Consider the following 19,192-nt stretch of genomic DNA (forward strand, 5'->3'; position numbering starts at 1 on the left):
GAAGTAAAAGTACTGAAAATTTGAAATAATCCAGGAAAGTAAAAGTACCTCAAAATTGTACTTGAGTACATGTACTTAGTTAGTTAGTTACTTACTACACCACACACACACACACACACACATGCACACGCACGCACACACACACACAGATTGAACAGCTTGCATTGGCGTGTTGCTTCCACAAAATAGTTTTATTGGTAAAAAATATAACTACTTGCACAAGCACACTGAGACAACGGTACCAGAACTTGTGAAGAACGGTTTTTATCATCATAAATACGCTCTGGCAACACAAAAAAAAATAAGAAGTGCTAAAGCATCCACAAAATAAGCTGCAATTATCAAAATGACAATTTCTTGTCTTGGATTTTTATGCAGGTAGAGCTGCAGCTCTTTAAGCGTTTTTAGGACCAAGTCGTTTTTACTAAGCTTATGAAATGTTGTGCTGATGATCAAGCTGTCCCTGTGTTTGCCTGCTGGATCGTATGGGACAGAAATGGTTCACTTTTCTTGCAGACTGGCTGTTGTCTTTATGTACATTTGTAGCAGCCCAGGGAACTTGGAACACTCAGCCACAAACTACAGTCAAACAATATAACATGAGCATAAAGGTGCATTTTACTAGTCTTCTTATAAAGAAGATATGGAACATGGTATTGTATATTGAAATAAAACGGAGGGAAACTAGTTCCTCCCCGCTTGGTGAAATCAACGTATGGGATCTCATCGGCCTAGATACTTGTGTACAGTGTTGTGCTGACTTACAGTGCTCAAGAAATCCTGAAACATAGATTTTCCATTAGAAGAACGTCATCCTCAAGTCTTGCCCACTTAAACTATCCCATAGCCTAAATGCATTGTTATTAAATAATGCTGTGCTTTGAAAAGAATGAGGCGATAAAAAGACCCTCGAAAGCCGCAGTGAGCCGTACACAAATATCCCAGCTGAGGAAATCACAAAGCCAAAAAAAAACATTTGCCAACGCATAACTCATTTACAAACAAACATAACATAATTGAAAATAAACCAAAAAGAGATTCCGTACAGTATTAAATCTTGTCACCATGGGACAATTTGGCACATTCTCAAAACACATAACGTGTCAGTATTGGTTGATGACATGGCACATTCTCAACATTGTTTATTGCATCGCTTCATACTGTATGGTGGGGCCTGGGTTGTGGGTTATTGTTTTGTCAGGATGCCTTGTTGTGTTGGTTATGGTGTGTGTGTGCTGGTGGCATGGTGGATGGGTGTGATGTAGATAAACCTGGCTCTAGAGGGGCTCTGCCAGCACCTGCAGAGAGATGCCAACAGAGAGGGCCTCCTGCATGCCAGCAGCAGCCTGCAGGTGGCGAGCTGTGCTCAGCCATCTGCTCTCCCCCCAGGAAACTGCATGTTTATGACAGAGGAGAGTGAATGCATTGCTCTGTATGTCACTGCCAGCCAGGGCCCTGTCACTGAGGGCCCTGTCACTGAAGGATCTGTCTCTGAGGGCCCTGTCACTGAGGGCCCTGTCTCTGAGGGACCTGTCTCTGAGGGACCTGTCTCTGGGGGACCTGTCTCTGAGGGACCTGTCTCTGATGGACCTGTCACTGAGGGACCTGTCTCTGAGGGCCCTGTCACTGAGGGCCCTGTCACTGAGGGCCCTGTCACTGAAGCAACCAGTGAATTGTCACTGAAACAGATTCACTGAAGCAGCCAGTGTAGTATTGTCACTGAAGCAGATTCACTGAAGCAGCCAGTGTATTGTCACTGAAGCAGATTCACTGAAGCAGCCAGTGTATTGTCACTGAAGCAGCCAGTGTATTGTCACTGAAGCAGCCAGTGTCACTGAAGCAATGTCGCTCAAGCGGCCATTGTCACTTAAGTAGTGTCGCTCAAGCGGCCATTGTCATTGAAACAGCCAGTGAGACTGAAGCGGCCAATATCACTGAAGCCAGTATCACTGAAGCAATGTCCCTGAAACAGCCAATGTCATTGAGACAGCCAGTGACACTGAAGCAGCCAGTATCACTGAAATAGCCAGTGTCACTGAAACGGCCAGTGAAGGACAGAAACAGACGTCACCTCCCCAGCCATGGAAACAGACCGGTGTGAAAGCTTAAAACAGGTACAGACAGGACAGGACCACCACCGACATTTGAGTAGGTGCGCCTGTGTGTCATGCTTTCAAACATGCGTCCATGTTCCCCGTCAGTCACGCGCGTGACGGTGACATATGACACAAGCTAGAGAGAGAGAGAGAGAGAGTGAGAGTGACTGACGGGTGAGAAAAACAACGTTGGTGACAGAGAGTCAAGTGGCTGCAACTCAAGACACCGATCCCATCTGCAGGTACACACACACACACACACACACACACACACACACACACACACACACACACATACACGTGTCGGTGGTATTACTATACTTGTGAGGACATCCACATTTGAGGACAGCAATTTTATAATTTTTTACCTGAGTTATACTGAAATATTATACTTGTTATTTATGGTGCATGACACCGGTATGCAACTAATCAGGCAGAACTCCCAACGCCAACCCATACACCCCGACCTCTAAATGCCAACCTGATTTTTTCCCTAATTTGAACGCCTAACTCTTTGAATTTGAAAAGAACCATTTCTCTTCTGATGACCAGGAAAATGTCCTCATAATGTCTATTTCTCAAATCGTTGGTACATTTTGCCTTCACAAGTATAGTAACACAAGAACACACACGCACACGCACACACACGCTTGGAAAAACAAGTCACATATGGAGAATGACTCAAACCTTTTTAGCAGCCTGACACACAGCCCACTCTGGCAGTCGTGACTCAAGAATCTTCTTTCTATAAATCACGATTCACACATAATGTTTTCGTGTTGCTTGTTCTATGTATAACCAGCATGTCATAGATATACATTCGCAATGGACAACATTAATAAAGACAGCATTTCCCAAAGCCTTAGTCGGGGTAACAGAGCGAAGCTGTCTCGACTCACATCTGTGGCTAATAAAATGGATTAGCGAAGCAGCAGCAGCAGCGCTACACAAGCAATGGCTCTGCAGAAACATTACACGCACGCACATGTGCGTGCACGTACGTGCACACACTCGCATACACACACACACACACGCGCACAAACAAACACTCACACTCACACAGGCCCCCAGACAACAGAGATTTTTGGGTACCAAATTCTGTTTCCATGGCAGTGAGGAGGTGGATGATGGCTACAATGAAAAAGCGCATGCATTTTTTTAACGGATTTAAACGGTTTCCGAAGGTTTTTCGTGTGTGTGTGTGTGTGGCCTTGTCCATGTTTTGTACCAGTGTACTACTGTATCAGTTTTTTCTGTCTTTTTTCATGAGTATGTGTATGCTTGCGTGGGTGTATAATCCGTGTGCCAGTGTGTTGGTGGTGGGTTGATCACATGTAATGGAATTTGAGGCTGCTAGTTAAGAGGAGACAGGATGTTTTTAGTTTGAAGGGAAATGTGAAATCAACGTGTCACACAATCCAGACCGCTGGAGGACTGAAAACTCTATCAATCTATCATCTTAATCTCTCTCTCTCTCTCTCTCTCTTTCTCTCTCTCCCTCCACCTCTCATATTTACACCTTATGTGCTGGGCATCGGTCTGTCTCTTGTCCACTCGTCCTGACAGTCTATTCTTTGAACAGTTTCAGCGGGATAACATTTGTACAGCTTATTTTTAGGCACAGGCATTGTGTGGGTTATGTATCGATCCTCTACCAGGCATTCCACTTCATTAATACACTTGACAGGCTCCGGACAGCATGCTTCATAAGAGGCAAAATATCAACATCATTCTATATTAGCTACCAAAAATATGACCATTTATTTCAGTCCATTTCCTGCTAGCATTCTAGTGGACAAGCATAAAAAAAACAACAACCCATGATGGCTTCTATGAAAGGGCTTCCACCTACTGCTGCCTCTCTGAGGCATCATATTGCCGACTTTGCGAATGAGAGGACACCAAACGATTGTAAATAGCAGCTAAATGATTGGATTTTATTCCTCTTTTTTTTCCTTTTTCTTTCTTTCTTTCAATTCAAACCTTTGGCGAGGCAGGGAGGGAGGAGCGGTGGTGTTAAATCTACTGGGAAAAAGGCCTACGTAACTGCTTAATCCATTGTCCACTGGGAACTCTGCTCTTTCCTCCGTTACTTTTACTGATGAAGGATAAATCTGCGTTTGTTTAGCGGGTTCCTCCCGTTCTCGCGGCGAGCTCCTTATCCAGACTCTGTCTGCTCCAAGGCGCCGCTCGGGAAACAAACAATCCACGGCTTGTGCTTGTGGAACGCAATAAAAGAGAGAAGATACAAGAGGTTAAAAGAAGGGGGAAAAAACAGGGAAAAGTCGTTGCCCTCGTCCCTCTATACGCTCCTCTCCACCTCCATCCAAGACTAGAGCCTGGTCAGGAGTGTAGCAAAGATTTATAATCCGTTCTAGACCCCCCCCATGGTGCATGCAGCGATCCTTTTTTGTATCACACGTAGTCCTGGAGGCTGTAGCCAGTCTTGTTGTCCAGCGGCGACAGAGAGCAGTACTGATGCTGGAGGTCCTGCGACTGCTGCAGGAGCTGCTGCGCTTGCTGCTGCAGGAGCAGCTTGTCGGGCGGGGGCAGCAGGATCATGTCCTGGGGCCCGTGCCTCTTGCCCGAGCAGGACATGCAGAAGATGGAGCCGCCCATCAGGAGGAAGCCCGCCGACACGAAGGCCACGTAGACGGCGCCCCCCGGTTCGAACTTGTTGCTCTCGGGCACGTTGGAGTCCAGGAAGTTGGAGATGACCTCGTTGGTGAACCAGGAGGCGGGCACCAGGCACAGGAAGCCCGAGGCCACGAAGCAGCCGCCGCTGGCGATGGCGGCGTGCCTCTTGGCCCGCCGGCCGCCCCCCCACCGCGTGCACTTGAGTCCCAGCGACGCCAGGCAGAGGCCCATGGCGGCCATCACGCAGCACAGCACCATGGTGGTGCGGGCCGTCTGCAGGTAGGCGGGCAGCGAGAGCACCGAGTACTTGAGCGTGCAGCTGAACATGCCCGTGCTGTACCACGTGCAGTCCATCCACAGGCCCTGCATCTGGGAGATGGCCGTGATGATGTTGGAGCCCACGTCCGCGCTCACCTTCCAGTTGGGCAGCACGGTCGCCACCATGGCGCCCATGATGCCCAGCAGCGCCAGGACGAAGCCGAAGATCTGCATGCCGGTGGACGCCATCCTCATCCTTCCCCCTCCTCAAGTCGACGCAGCCACTGCTGCCTTATGCCTGCTGCTGCCCGAGTGCTGCCCGCCCCCCCTCCTTCTCCTCCTCGCCGGGCAGCATTCAACCCAGCGCCGGCCAGGCGCCTCAACCCCTCTCTGCCCCGCCAGCCGCCTCAATCCACTCCCCTGGTGCTACGCCAGCTGCCAGTTCCAATCCCCCGGCTCCTCTCTGCCTCCTCTGCGCCGAGCCGGCTCCACTGGACTGGAGGAGAGACACACAGAAAATGAGAAACTGAATTGTTAAGTCGTGTTATTCTCTCTCCTCTCCTCTCTCTCTCTCTCTCTCTCTCTCTCTCCTCTCTCTCCTCTCTCTCCTCACTCAACGCTGCAGAAGCAGCTCAGACTTTTCTAACGGGGGGAACAAAGGAGAGCGTGAAGCCCTGTAGAGCGATAAGACCCGGGCTCGAGCTGATTACTGGTAAACGAGTATACGAGACACAGGGTTTTGTGCTCGCGTGCGTTTTCCCATTCGCCTGTTCTCTCCTCCCTGGGCTGAGCCCCATAGAGCTGTTATTGGAGAGCGAGAAATGAGTTTGTGGTATTTTGCAAACGCTCTTTGCAATGTGCACTTAAAGGTGCAGTGTCCTCAGCACCACTCATCATCATCATAATAATAATATGGGCTTATTCTAGGCACTTTCACTTCAAAGCAGGCTACTCTACCAAACAAATCATCAAGTCTTTCAGTTTTACATAGGCTTCCATTTTAACATAATTGTCAATTAGGGAAATTAATTAACACATTTTTGGGGGGGCAGAATAAAACTTTCCAGTTATTTTCTAACCCCATAGGCTACATCATAATAAACCAATGTATTTGTATTTAATGTATTTTCACCATGGCAGTAAAATGACAGCAGTCGCTGCTCAGACTGAAGAAGGAACTGTTAATAAACGAATGAGAATAAATCGCAAGTGTTTTAATGTGAATAGATAGAACGGTGTTGTTCTTACCTCTCCTCTCGGGCTGGTGCAGCAGAGCTGGATGCGATGCGACGCGTCACAACACACTGTGTGTGTTGACTGTGTGCTCGCTGTGATTTCTGTAAACACCAAACACACACACACACACACACACACACACACACACACGGATGGAGATGAGGTGAGAGGAGTGCGTGACGATTGTTTCAGTCTGTACCCGGTACGGACCGTTTCGGATCCGTTTCAAGTCCTCCTAATCATCCGTTATTCTCACCGTTCTGACCGGAACAGACCACACACCACACCGCACCGCGCGGCTCTACACAGCCTCTCTAACGGACTGACTGACTGACTGTCTGTCTGCTGTAGGACCGACCTACGTCATCATCACCACAAGTTAAACTACTGCCTAGTAGCTTATCTACCTAATCATCTATAGCACTGTTTACCAAACAGTGGGTCGGGACCCACATGTGGGTTGCGGACCGATTTTTTTGGGGTCGTGAGTTAATACTCCCCTTTTTTTGTTTAGTTTTTATATTAAAATATATATATATATATTCGCAGTTTTTCATGAATTAAAAAGAAATTCAACCAATAAATAAAATTAAAAGAATTAAAATAAATTCCATAAATTCCACAAATGTAACTTTTAAGCAGAATTAAGTGAAAATAGCCTATCTACTCGATTGGCTATTTTCACTTGTTTGTGCCACCAGTAGTAGCCTATTTAATAGGCTAAGCTACTTTATAGATTCTATATACTAGCCTAGGCTACTATATTACTACTACTATATTCTATATAGTAGCCTAGGATGCTATATAGATTATATATAGCCTAGGCTACTATATAGATTATATATATAGTAGCCTAGGCTACTATATTACTAATACTATATTCTAATCTATATAGTAGCTTAGGCTACTATATTACTACTACTATATTCTATATAGTAGCCTAGGATGCTATATAGATTATATATAGCCTAGGCTACTATATAGATTATATATATAGTAGCCTAGGCTACTATATTACTAATACTATATTCTAATCTATATAGTAGCTTAGGCTAGCTTAAGTAGCTTAGGCTACTATATACAGTAGATTCTATATAGTAGCCTAGCCTATTAAGCTACGACTGGTGGCGCTTACCGACAAGAACTGATATTCAAACTGTGCGACGTGTTTTATTGATATATCCTCCTATATAATGTATGGCGAAAAAAAATATCGAAAAAATAAAGTTTACATTTGTAGTTTTATGAAGGCTATGTGAAAAATGACGCATCTTATTTTAAGTTATATGCCCATACTGGTTATGTAATTCTCCTTACAGTTTGTTAGTTTTTACATTATTGTGATATAGCCTATGGTCAGTTTTATTGTCTGGTAAAATGGACAAAAATATTATTAGGCTAGGCCTTTTTGCACAAAGTTAAGTTGTGCAATTGTTGTAGGCTACTGTAGGGGTTAAGAGGCCTTGGTCTTGGTAGTGTGATGATGATTAATTTCAAAAGCTATTCCATCCTGTTACAACAATGTTACAATCACATAGGCTACAATTTTATGCGATCTATAGCTAATAGTAATAATAATAATAATAATACCTGGGATTTATATAGCGCTTTTCTGAATACTCAAAGTCACTTTACAATGCTAATCTAAGTGGAACACAATCAAAACAAAACAACTTTAATTAGAAAAAAACTGAGAATAAAAAGTTAAAAAGGCTGCAGAAGGCCAGGGAATAAAAAAAAAATCGAGACTAGGGTGGTAGGAGATCGGCTAGGTGGGAAAAGCAGTTCTGAAGAGGTGGGTTTTGAGGGAGGTTTTGAACACGGCAAGGGGGGGGGGCGGTTTTGATGTGAGGTGGGAGTGGGTTCTAGAGGGTGGGTGCTGCAACGGAGAATGCCCTATCACCCCAGGTGCGCTTGGTTTTTTTGGTGGGGAATTTGAGGAGGTTGGCATAGCTGGATCTGAGGGAACGGGTGGGGACGTGGTTGTGAAGGAGGTCGGAAATGTATTGGGGTGCCGGGTGGTTGAGGGCTTTGTAGGTGGTGATGAGGATTTTGAAGTTGATTCTGTGTTTGACCGGGAGCCAGTGGAGGTCACGGAGGACTGGTGTGATGTGATCTCTGGAGCGGGTGTGAGTGAGCAGGCGGGCGGCTGAGTTCTGTACATATTGAAGTTTATTGAGGGTTTTGGCGGTGATACCGTGGAGGATGCTGTTGCAGTAGCTAGTTAGCTTATTTTGCTGGGCAATTTTAGCTAATCATCAACTTAAAATATCATGCATCATTTTTAAATGTTTACATAGGATTTGAATATATTTATTACGTTTCATTTGCTATGCTGTAGCAAATTATTTTATAAAATGGCAGGCTATCATAGTAAATAGCATATTAGAGCATGAAATTATATGCTCCCGTAGAATTCATTTCAATATGGCCATCACCATTATCAGATGATGCTTATGAGGAAAATAACAAAATAATCCCTGCTAAAACGGTTGCAGCTAATGTATTGCTACCACCACAGGCTACTGATGGTTTGCTTACCTAAAGTGAAGTTGTTATCAAAATGGAAATAATACAGAAAGGCTAGGATGTTAACAGCTCATCCTCCTCACACTAATTGTTTTTTTAATCTAAAAATAGACCTTGATTATAGTTTAACCATAGAGCCTATGAACTGGACTGTCTGGGGGGGATTCAGTGCTCCCCCAGCAAATTAACATTTTAGACATAATTCTAATACCTCCACATGTGGAGTCTCTGCTAACTATAGTCTGCTTACTGTAGGTGTAAAATTAGAAAGCACTAAAGCAGTGTTGCCAGGTTTTTCTAGAGAAACAAGCAACCAGGTATATGAAATTAAGCCCAAAAGAAGTGACTATAGCCAGGCTACATGGGCCCATTAAACCCATAAACATCCACTATTTGAAAATAGCCGATTTACAAGCTCATCGCGACGCGTTGTGAGCTTGTAGATCTGCTATTTTCAAAAAAATCTTGAAGAATGTGAAAAATGTGGAATATTCTTTTCAACATTTTAACAACACAAATCTTGTATCCCCCCATACAATATGTCCCTGGCATAAAATATTTTCAGATGGGGGTCCGCATCAGACAAATACATATTAATTTGGGTGGTCCTTGATATGAAATTGTTTGAGAACCACTGGTTTAAACAACATTAGACAGCAAGCCCAAAATAAGCAACTACACATTAGAAACAAGATCCCCAAAAACCCGCAACCCGCAACTACCAATTTTTACAAGCGACTTTACAGAAAAACAAGCCCAAAGTCGCTTATAATAAGTGGACATGGCAACACTGTCAGAAAGCTGTTGCAGCAGGATACATTTCCAGACAGCCTAGCCCTGCAGCGGGTGTTCTGTGCGTATAGAGGGGAAGGCCAGTGTAATCAAGATGAGAGCTTAACCACCACCACTGGAGTCCCCCAGGGCTCTATACTAGGCCCGCTCCTTTTTTCCCACAATACACTGAATCTCTTCGCCGATCTATACTGTAGTTGCGTTCAGGCCTGGAATTTCATCATTTTAGGAGCAGGGCCAGTTGGCTTTTGGTGTTATACGCTATGCAATTCGTGCCCTGGTTGCGTTGTAGATGGGCTATAGGGTTATTTTTGATATAATCTTTCACTATTATTCTCTAATCACTATTAAACATTATTTTTATTCTGGAGTGTCTGCCCCCAACACTCCTGCCAAAATGACGTAGTCACCGGAAATATATTTATTTATGTATTTTACAGTTAATAAATACCGTTTCTGACAACTACTTGTTGCGTTTCAAAATATTCTTGGGCACTAGGACCCTGCCAGCATTACTTTAGCGGTACTTCCGAATAGATAAACGCCGTAATGACAGCAGAGCTACAAGGGGTAGCGCCAAAAAGACTACTAAAATGAATCTTACATAGTATGATTTTTTAAGATGAAAAGATTGAGTTTCGATTCGGGCCAGATTAGATGGCCCGGACATCTGTCTTCTGGAGGTGGGTGAGTTGTTTTATCTGACCGCCCAGAGGGCAGAGAACCATGTGGACCCTCTACAACGCCAAGACGGACCCTGCCTGCAGTGCCTGCCGTCCACAGCCATGGGGCAAATGTCTTTATCAATAGCAGGGTAAAAAACTCCCAGCTGCTGCTCCTGTTCAACCCCTCTGTAGAGGACACGGGTGGTGGGGGGGGTTTGGGGGGGCTCTGGTGGTTAGAGCAGTAGCCTCGTTTCATGAATGACAAAGAGGACAAAACGCGAGACGGGGACCGAACGAAAAAAAAGAAGAAAAAAAAACCCAACAACATGGCTAATAGACGCGATACCCTTGAAAACACAGATGTGCCGGTTACTATAATTCTGCTGCATGGGCAAATAAAAAAAAAGAAACATCCCCCCTTACTCTCTGTACCGTGTAATGACCGTACATAGGCTGCAGTGACGTGCGGTCGTTACTTGTGCGGATGGGTTGCTGGTGATTGATTTGTTCACGTATTGATCTGTTTGTTTAATTTGGCCTGATGAACTCCCCCCCCCCCCCCCCCCCCCCGCCCCCACTACTGTGTTTCCTACATGTAACAGCCCCTAAGAGACCCGTAGAGTACTAGAGATACACACACACACACACACACACACACACACTCTCCAGTAGTGATACCTGGGGTTTGGTGGTGGTGGTGACCTTCAGCGCTATGTTCTCAGAACCCCTGTGGGGGTGCAGCAGGATGAGAAATTTTCCAGTTTCTGCACACACACACACACACACACACACACACACACACACACACACACACACACACACACACACACACACACACACACACACACACACACACACACGTTTGTATACTTGTGAGGACACCAAAACATAGCCGATCTACAAGCCTCACTCTATTGTTGTGAGCTTGTAGATCTCGGTTCCAGGTGGTCCCCAGCTAAATGATGGAGAGTTGGTAACCAAATGGACCCTTATTAGGTAGATCTTAGGTAGAGCGTTTTTTAAATTAAAGAATTATTATTTTGATCAACGTTTGCCTGTCATCTCTCCTATTGGTACCAACATCAATACAGCATGGAATTGTGGACAAAATCTCATCCAACGACAACAAAATATAATAAGTCTTGGGGTCTGAGAGGCTAAATCTCATCAAACGGTGGTCAATCTGTGGCTCAAATGCCGAATAAATAATGGACCTTGCTTTGAAAAGGGTTGAAAACCACTGCTCTAATCCCACCCAGGAGTCTTTTCCTAACTGTAAAGCACTGTAAGCCTAAACTCAACCCCTTGTCCTCACAATGTTTATTTCTCACTTGAGGGGACATTTGGCCCTCACAAGTCTTGTAATACAAGCGCACACGCACGCACACACACACACACACACACACACACACACACTACGGCGTGCGTGTGACTTGTCTCTTGTAAGCGATGATATCGTAAGTGCTGATGCTGTTGTTGTTCTGTGGGGGACTGAAATAATGAAATAAATAAATAGATTTAAGAGGAAGTGGGGCGGGGGGGGGGGGGTGATGGGGGGGTGGTAGACGTTGGTGGCGGTGGTTAACATGAGCCCAGGGAGATGTGGATGTGTGATTCTGTCATGTGTGAAGACATGGCAGGCTATTATAAGCATGGTCTCCCCCTTTTTTTTTTACTTTATCACCTCTCCCTTTCTGCAGCGTTGCTCCCAGCCTGGCTCAGTCGGACCTTCTCTACCACGTGATGGAGTTTTATTGTCCAATTTGCATTCTCTCTCTTTTATGTCCCACAAACCCGCCCCCCCCCCTCCCCCTCATCACCCTGCACACCCCCCCAAACCCAGTGTGTAATTGCTTTTGTGCCCAGTCTCCCGCTAAAGTGGATATTCATAGTTAATGTCCAAGGTGTCTTGTGATAGCGGTGGGGAACGTTGGCTTTCCAAAAAGCAGAAGCCCTTGTTTGGGCACGTGGAGCGTGTCCGTTGTCACACCATCCTTAGTAATATTACACATCATTATGTGTGAATCTGTTGGCGGCAAAACAGTTGTGACATGTTTGTTAAACCGCCAGGCTTGTTGGCTTCTCCTATTATGTCGGGCTGAAATCTCGTGCTGTATCTCCATATTTTCAGTAGCTTCTTTAAGCTCACAACGCGTTGCGATGCGTTGTGAGCTTATAGATCTGGTGTTATTGAAAAGCCTTTTAAGTGAAATGGAAATTGGTTAGGTCTGTCTGGGTTTTATAAATATTGAATCAAAGAAAAGTATTAACAAGAGCTTGTGACTAAATAATGACTACAATGCATCCATTTGGAAAACTGGTTCTTTTAGCCACAGCGCTTGTGAAGGCAGCTCTCCACCGCACCGACCTGGCAACATTGGCAGGATCTTGCAGACCAGCGCTGCCAGCTCTAACACAATGTGCGCATCGGCCAACGGTTTGTGCTGAACCTAATGCCAACTTTTGCCAACAGACTGCCAGTCTGAAGTAGTCTGTTTGGTGGAGAGTCACCTTTAGATGTTTTGGAGATAAAGCCAGAGAGGCCAGACTGAGATGGTTTGGACACGTTCTGTACATGTCCAAACCATCTGGACATGTACAAGAGGGATAGTGAGTATATCGGTAGAAGGATGCTGAGGTTGGAACTGCCAGGCAGGAGGCCTATAGAGAGGAAGACCAAAGAGGACATTTATGGATGTAGTGAAAGAGGACATGAAGTTGGTTGGTGTGGGAGAAGAGGAGGCAGAGGATAGGGTGAGATGGAGGCAGATGATTCGCTGTGGCGACCCCCGAAGGGAACAGCCGAAAGGAAAAGAAGTACAAGGTTTTTGCCCGACACTGTGTGTGTGTGTGTGTGTGTGTGTGCGCGTGCGTGTGCGCGCGTGCTGGACCAATCAGCACCAAACGTTTATGTGCACGCCGCCAGTAGGTCAAGGAAGACAGACAATCCCCAGTATTTTTCCTATCCATCAATAATAACGGTTATTTAATTAAAACATATTTTTGCATAACCGCAGACCTACTGTCCATCCATGTATATGAGTGACCCGTGAGCCCCATTCATAATGGGAGTGCTTCTATCAGCTATACACGTCTGTGTAATGTATGCGGGTGGTGATGTCATTCACTATATAGTTTAGACTTAACGAGCTCTGTGCTTTTTTCCCCCCTCAAACAGACAGACACACACACACACACACCCACAAACAAACAGACAGACAGCAACCAGCACAACGCAAACACACACATAGTGAGCGTGGATGACGGGAGACAGACAGCAGCACCTCACGGGAATGACACGCCTTCAGTTGAGAGAGAAAGAGAGAGAGAGAGAAAAAGAGACAGAACCAGTGAGATGTTATGACAGGAACAGAATGTCAGATGCAGTGGTGGGAAAAGTACTCAAATTCTTTACTTAAGTAAAAGTACCAATACTGCAATATAGAAATACTCCAGAATTCAAAATTTACTTGAGTAAAAGTACAAAAGTATTGGCATCAAAATGTACTTAAAGTACCAAAAGTAAAAGTACTAAAATATTTGAAAATAGCAGATCTACAAGCTCGAGCTTGTAGATCGGCTATTTTCAAATAGCCTTGGTATAAAATAGAGCTGAAGTGGTTAATGTACGTTTTATAATGTAATAATGTATATCTGGAAAGTAACTAGTAACTAAAGTTTTCAAATAATTGTTGTGGAGTAAAAGTACAATATTTTCCTCTGAGATGTAGTGGAGTAGAAGTAAAAGTATTGGAAATTTGAAATACTCAAGTAAAGTACAAATACCTCAACATTGTACAAATACCTCAACAAGTACAGTACTTAAGTAAATGTACTTAGTTACTTTCCACCACTGGTCAGATGGAACACAACCATCATTGTTGAGTTATTGTTTCTATCGACAAAAACACATACATTGAATGATTTGATTGATTGAATACTTTATCAACAGTTTGCAAAAAGCCCTGAGGGCTTGTTTCCATTGTGGTCCTGTCTGTGTATTCAATTCATCTACACATATAAAGATATACTATACTTTACAAAAGATCATCAATACTAGGAGCAGTAAAAGTATATTTACAGAAAAACCGGGGAGGGGGTCATTTCTAAATTGTAGACAGGTGCTCTTTTATGGCGTTTTTGTAGGAGGGTAGGGAGCCCTTTTGATGGCTGGTGGTAGGGCATTCCACACTTTGGTGGTAGAATAGTAGAATTAATTCATCCCCATGTACATGAACATATATTTGTACATATCTATCTGGGGGTGGGGGTGGGAGGGGGGCAGGGTAGCGGAGATGGCAGAGAAATCAATAATACATGCGTTCATATGATTGCAATGTACCAGACTACTAAACTAAAACAGCAAACAAAAAACATGGGGTCAAATGGAAGTGAATATGGGGAAGTTAACACTACAATACTATCAATTATATGTGTGTATCTCTGCACCATGCATAATTATCTCTGTACATAGAACTACTGTACATACTAACAGAGCAGATACAGTTGATACATGTGATGTTTTATGTGTTATTCCTACTCACATGTATGAGTGCCTACAACCACTTTAGCTGTTCTAAAATCACGGTAATCTACGGCTTTGTTTGCGTGGCTAATTGCTAATTATAAAACCGTTACCAAATATGGCAACATGAAAATCCTATACATATCCCAATTAAAACAATGCAATGGGACACAGCTCTGTTTACACATTTCTATTCTAGTAGAGTATTTTTTTTTTCTTCGTTTTGATTGTTTTTATTTCACACTTGCTTTGGCAATGTAAGCATACTTCCCATGTCATTAAAAGCCAATTTGAATTGAATTGAATTGTGTGAGAGAGAGAGGGGGGCGGGGACATACTACAGCTGCACATGCCAGGAGTTGTACACCTCTGTAGCCTCTGATGTTTAAAAGAGGCTTAGTAGTCCAAATTAGACTGGTATAGTCTCCACCAGCGCATAACACGGGTGGCAGTGGCTCAGAGCGGCCTCTTGGGCCCAGTTCGATCCCGGGCTCCCCCAGAGTTAGTGTCGAAGTGTCCTTGAGCAAGACACTGAACCCCTAATTGCTCCCGGTGAGCAGGTTGGCGCCTTGCATGGTTTCCTCCGCCGTCGGTGTGTGAATGTGTGTGTGAATGGTGAATTTAATGCGCCTTGGATAATGCACCATTTACCATTTATAACACTGGCTTTGTGTTTTTGGTTTTCTTCTGAAATTATTTATTGTGAAAAATTGTGAATAAGCCCTTGAGATGAACCATCTCGTTTTGAAGGGGGTCCACAATTACAAAATACAAAGTTCATACATTTGGACAAAATATTTAACAGGCAATTCAAACAACATCAACCAACAAAACAACAACAACAACAGAGGCAATACACAGAGCACATAAATGGATCAGTGCTTCATAGATCTGTTAGAATGATCATTTGGTCAAAACATGAACAGGGTCATCTCAGGGTGAGAGGACGGCGCCGTTTTAAACGATTGAAAAAAATGTTATTGACCGAATGTGAACAGGTACTGTAGATTGCTCCAGTCAGAAGGAGCTTTAAACCTAAAGGAATTATTTTTTGGCAACTGATTTAGATTTTTGGAACATAATTAAAAAAAAACTGTGCAGTGTGCACAATGTCTCAGTTGATGTTTTATAGTATCTTAGGAGCACAGTCACTATAGTCACCACTGGACTCCATGAGAACAGTTGTGTTTGTTTTAGGTTATTTCCTCACTGGTCTCGTTGACGTCTTTTACGGTACGTGCCAGTTCCTTCTGAGGACCTGAGCTCATCAATGAACAGGGCTGCAGTCTCTGTTTGCCTGTGTGTGCGCGCGTTAGTGTGTGTGTGTGCGCGTGTGTGCCCGCGGCAATACTGGGAGCGTGGGAAGTACAGTGGCCTGCCTGCGCAGGAAGCCCAACCCCATCCCCCCTCTCCTCCTCCTTCTCTAGTGGGCCAGTAGCTCCTCCAGCAGCATGGAGAGGAGTAGCTCTCCTCCTCCTCCTCCTCCTTCTCTCCTGAGAGCCTCGTCCTCCTCCCATCGATGTAACGCTGGTTGTCCTCTCAAAGGTAGCCCCACCGTCATGATTAATGCAACCCTTTCCTCTCTGTAGTGTCTTAGTGGGCTTTTTTTCCTCCCGTGTTTCCATGGCTCTATCCACCCCATCCCCCTAACACACACACACACACACACACACACACACACACACACACACACACACACACACACACACACACACACACCGCACATGCACAGAACCTGCCATTATGTAAGAGCAGAGTATTGGTTGCTCAGGTGGTACTGTGTACTGTAGTGGTTCTCAAACTTTTTCATGTGAAGGACCCCCAAATTGATATCTATTTGGCCACGGGCCCCCATCTGAAAAGGTTTTGCCAGGGACCCCCATGTTAAAAGAAATATGTAAAAGAATTATCAAAACTTTCCGATTTCCCCCCAAAAAATGATAAGTTTTCAAATATTTTTAAACAAGGGAACCAGGAGACCTGGTACTGCCAGACCCCTAGTGGTTGAAATCTGAATGGCCGGACTTCGCATGACGTGTGTGCAGAGGAAAAGAGAGGGACAGACCGACCGACCGACAAAGCCTCATGTAGGCCGACCCCTTGGGTCTGGCAACAAAAATAGCAGATGTACAAGCTTGTGGATCTGCAATTTTTTAATAGCCAACATATAAATGGATAAAGTGGTTAAAATGATTGTGATGCTCGATGCTGTATTAACACATTTTACTGGGGACCCCCTGGAACCCCCTGAAGGACGCCTGGGGGGGTCCCCAAACCCCACTTTGAGAACCAATGCCCTAACACACACACACACCCACGGGCCCACACGCACACACACAGAACCTGCCGTTACGTAAGAGCCAGAGTGTTGGTTATTCAGGTGGTGCTGTACACGGTACACCGGCCGGTCGCCCCGGGCGCCCTGCTCGCCATCTCATCTCGGTTCCACTCAGAGAGACGTGACAAATTACGGCTCACACACCAGCGGGTTGGTGGGCCCCTCTGGGGGGAGGGAGGGAGGGAGGGAGGGGGGTTGGAAAGGAGACCTTTTAAGGTGGAAATAGGCAAGGGGACGTGACGGGACGGAGACACCCGCAGGGGCCCTTAGTAACCCGAGTAATGGAGTTGTTCCTCCTTTTGGAAGCTTTTTGCAAGGTCAAGCGCACGGAATACGTTTAAAATGTAGAAAAGTGTTATTAATATGGAATGTGGTTTTGAGTGTTGTTGTGTCGAAGTGGGTCAGGTTTTATAGGACTTGAGCTGTGTGTGTGACTGTGGACTGAAGTGAGCATGTGTGTGTGAGCTGATCTTGATTGATTTTACCTTTTACAAATGCAACCGAAGGGGAGTTTTTGTTTATAGCTGGGTTATCATTGGATATGGATAGATGTACAGTAGATTGGACAGACAGACAGACAGACAGACAGACAGATAGTACAGTGTTCATTCATTCAACCTTTTATTTAAGATGAAATAAGAGATCAACCTTTATTTAAGATTAAATAAGAGATCATTGAGGGAGTATACAGATAGATAGAGTATACAGATAATATACAGATAGCTAAAACAGACAGACTGACAGACAGACAGCTATACAGATAGACAGACAGTATATAGATAGACAGATGGCTACAGTATACAGATAGACAGACCGTATATATAGATAGACAGATAGCTACAGTATACAGATAGACAGATAGCTATACAGATAGACAGACAGATAGTATACAGTTGACAGACTATAAATAGACAGATAGCTACAGTATACAACTACAGTGGACATATAGCTATACAGACAGACAGATAGCTACAGTGTACAGATAGACAGATCTTTTTATTCAGTTGTCATGTATGCTTGCAAGAACGCAGGTTCAAAGTCCATGTAAGTGTTTGAAGTCTTTGATTGGGGGAGAAAGAAATAAAAAGGACGGCCAAATTAGTCGGACTGAGAGAACCGGAGCGAGAGGAATTTTTATGAGTTATGAATATATATCGTTATGTAACGAGCTAATTTGGAGGCCGAATTCATCCGGAAATCATTAGGGGCTATGATTTGCTTGTTTCTCTCCCCATCCCCATTAAATAAAAAAGAGTGTTTGTACTGTAAGATCCTGTGAAAGACACATTTCTTTGCATTCAGACCATCCCCGCTCTCCCTTTTGCTCTCTCTGATGATAATGCTCCTGTCGCCTCCTGTGCAGAGATGAACGAGTCATCCGGGAATAGATCCAGACCCACTGGGACATATTAACCACTTTCAACCCATGCCGTGTGCCTATTTTTGGGGGAATCATCAGAATCAGAATCAACTTTTATCGTCACATCACACACATTATGATGGAGAAGAGCGAGTGAAATTTCATACTGTTTCACAAATTGGGCCATTAGGTCCCCAGCTAAATGTGTTAATGCAGCATCACAACCATTTTAACCACTTTAACCTTTTATACTTTGGCTATTGAAAAATAGCAGATCTACAAGCTCGCAGCGTGTCACTTTGTGCCACGCTGCAAGCTTGTAGATCTGCTATTTTTCTAAAATCTAAAAACATTAGTGAAAGTTTTCGAATATATCTGGGGTTTTTTTTAGCAAACATTTTAACACAAATGTTTGCTTCTGGGGGTCCCTGGCACAACATATTTTCAGATGGGGGTCCGCGGCCAAATATATATATAATTTTGGGGGTCCCTGGCATGAAAAAGTTTGAGAAGCACAGCATTAGGCAATACAAACATTTTCAGTCGAGAGATTTTATTTTTGCTTTAATGGATGTGTGCAGGTGGATTATAGCCATGTCATTATCCATGAAAATGCTCAATTATAAAAATGGAATTGGCAAAAATGGATGATCTACAGGCTCGTGGAGCTTGTAGAAGTATGGGGCTGAAGTGGTTAAGGTTGTCAGAGGGGTGGGGGGGGGCAATAAGTCAAGTCTGCGGTCACAGCGCAGGGTC

The 19,192-nt window shown here is 44.4% G+C and overlaps 2 protein-coding genes across 2 annotated transcripts in view; one reads left to right on the plus strand and one right to left on the minus strand.

The window, feature by feature from the left end:
• tfb1m (transcription factor B1, mitochondrial) overlaps positions 1 to 19,192 on the plus strand; it is a 66,644-nt gene that overhangs the window by 33,733 nt on the left and 13,719 nt on the right. The gene's annotated exons all lie outside the window — the stretch shown is intronic.
• Positions 173 to 5,240, minus strand: LOC308073955 (claudin-20; the record flags this gene model as incomplete). Its single annotated transcript, XM_080413249.1, has 1 exon — positions 173 to 5,240. One exon carries the CDS (start codon positions 5,238 to 5,240, stop codon positions 4,512 to 4,514), a length of 729 nt encoding a protein of 242 aa, XP_080269375.1. The 3' UTR covers positions 173 to 4,511.

The sequence above is a fragment of the Gymnoscopelus braueri genome (genome assembly GCF_963280865.1).
Source record: "Gymnoscopelus braueri genome assembly, chromosome: 19".
Classification (NCBI taxonomy): Eukaryota; Metazoa; Chordata; class Actinopteri; order Myctophiformes; family Myctophidae; genus Gymnoscopelus; species Gymnoscopelus braueri.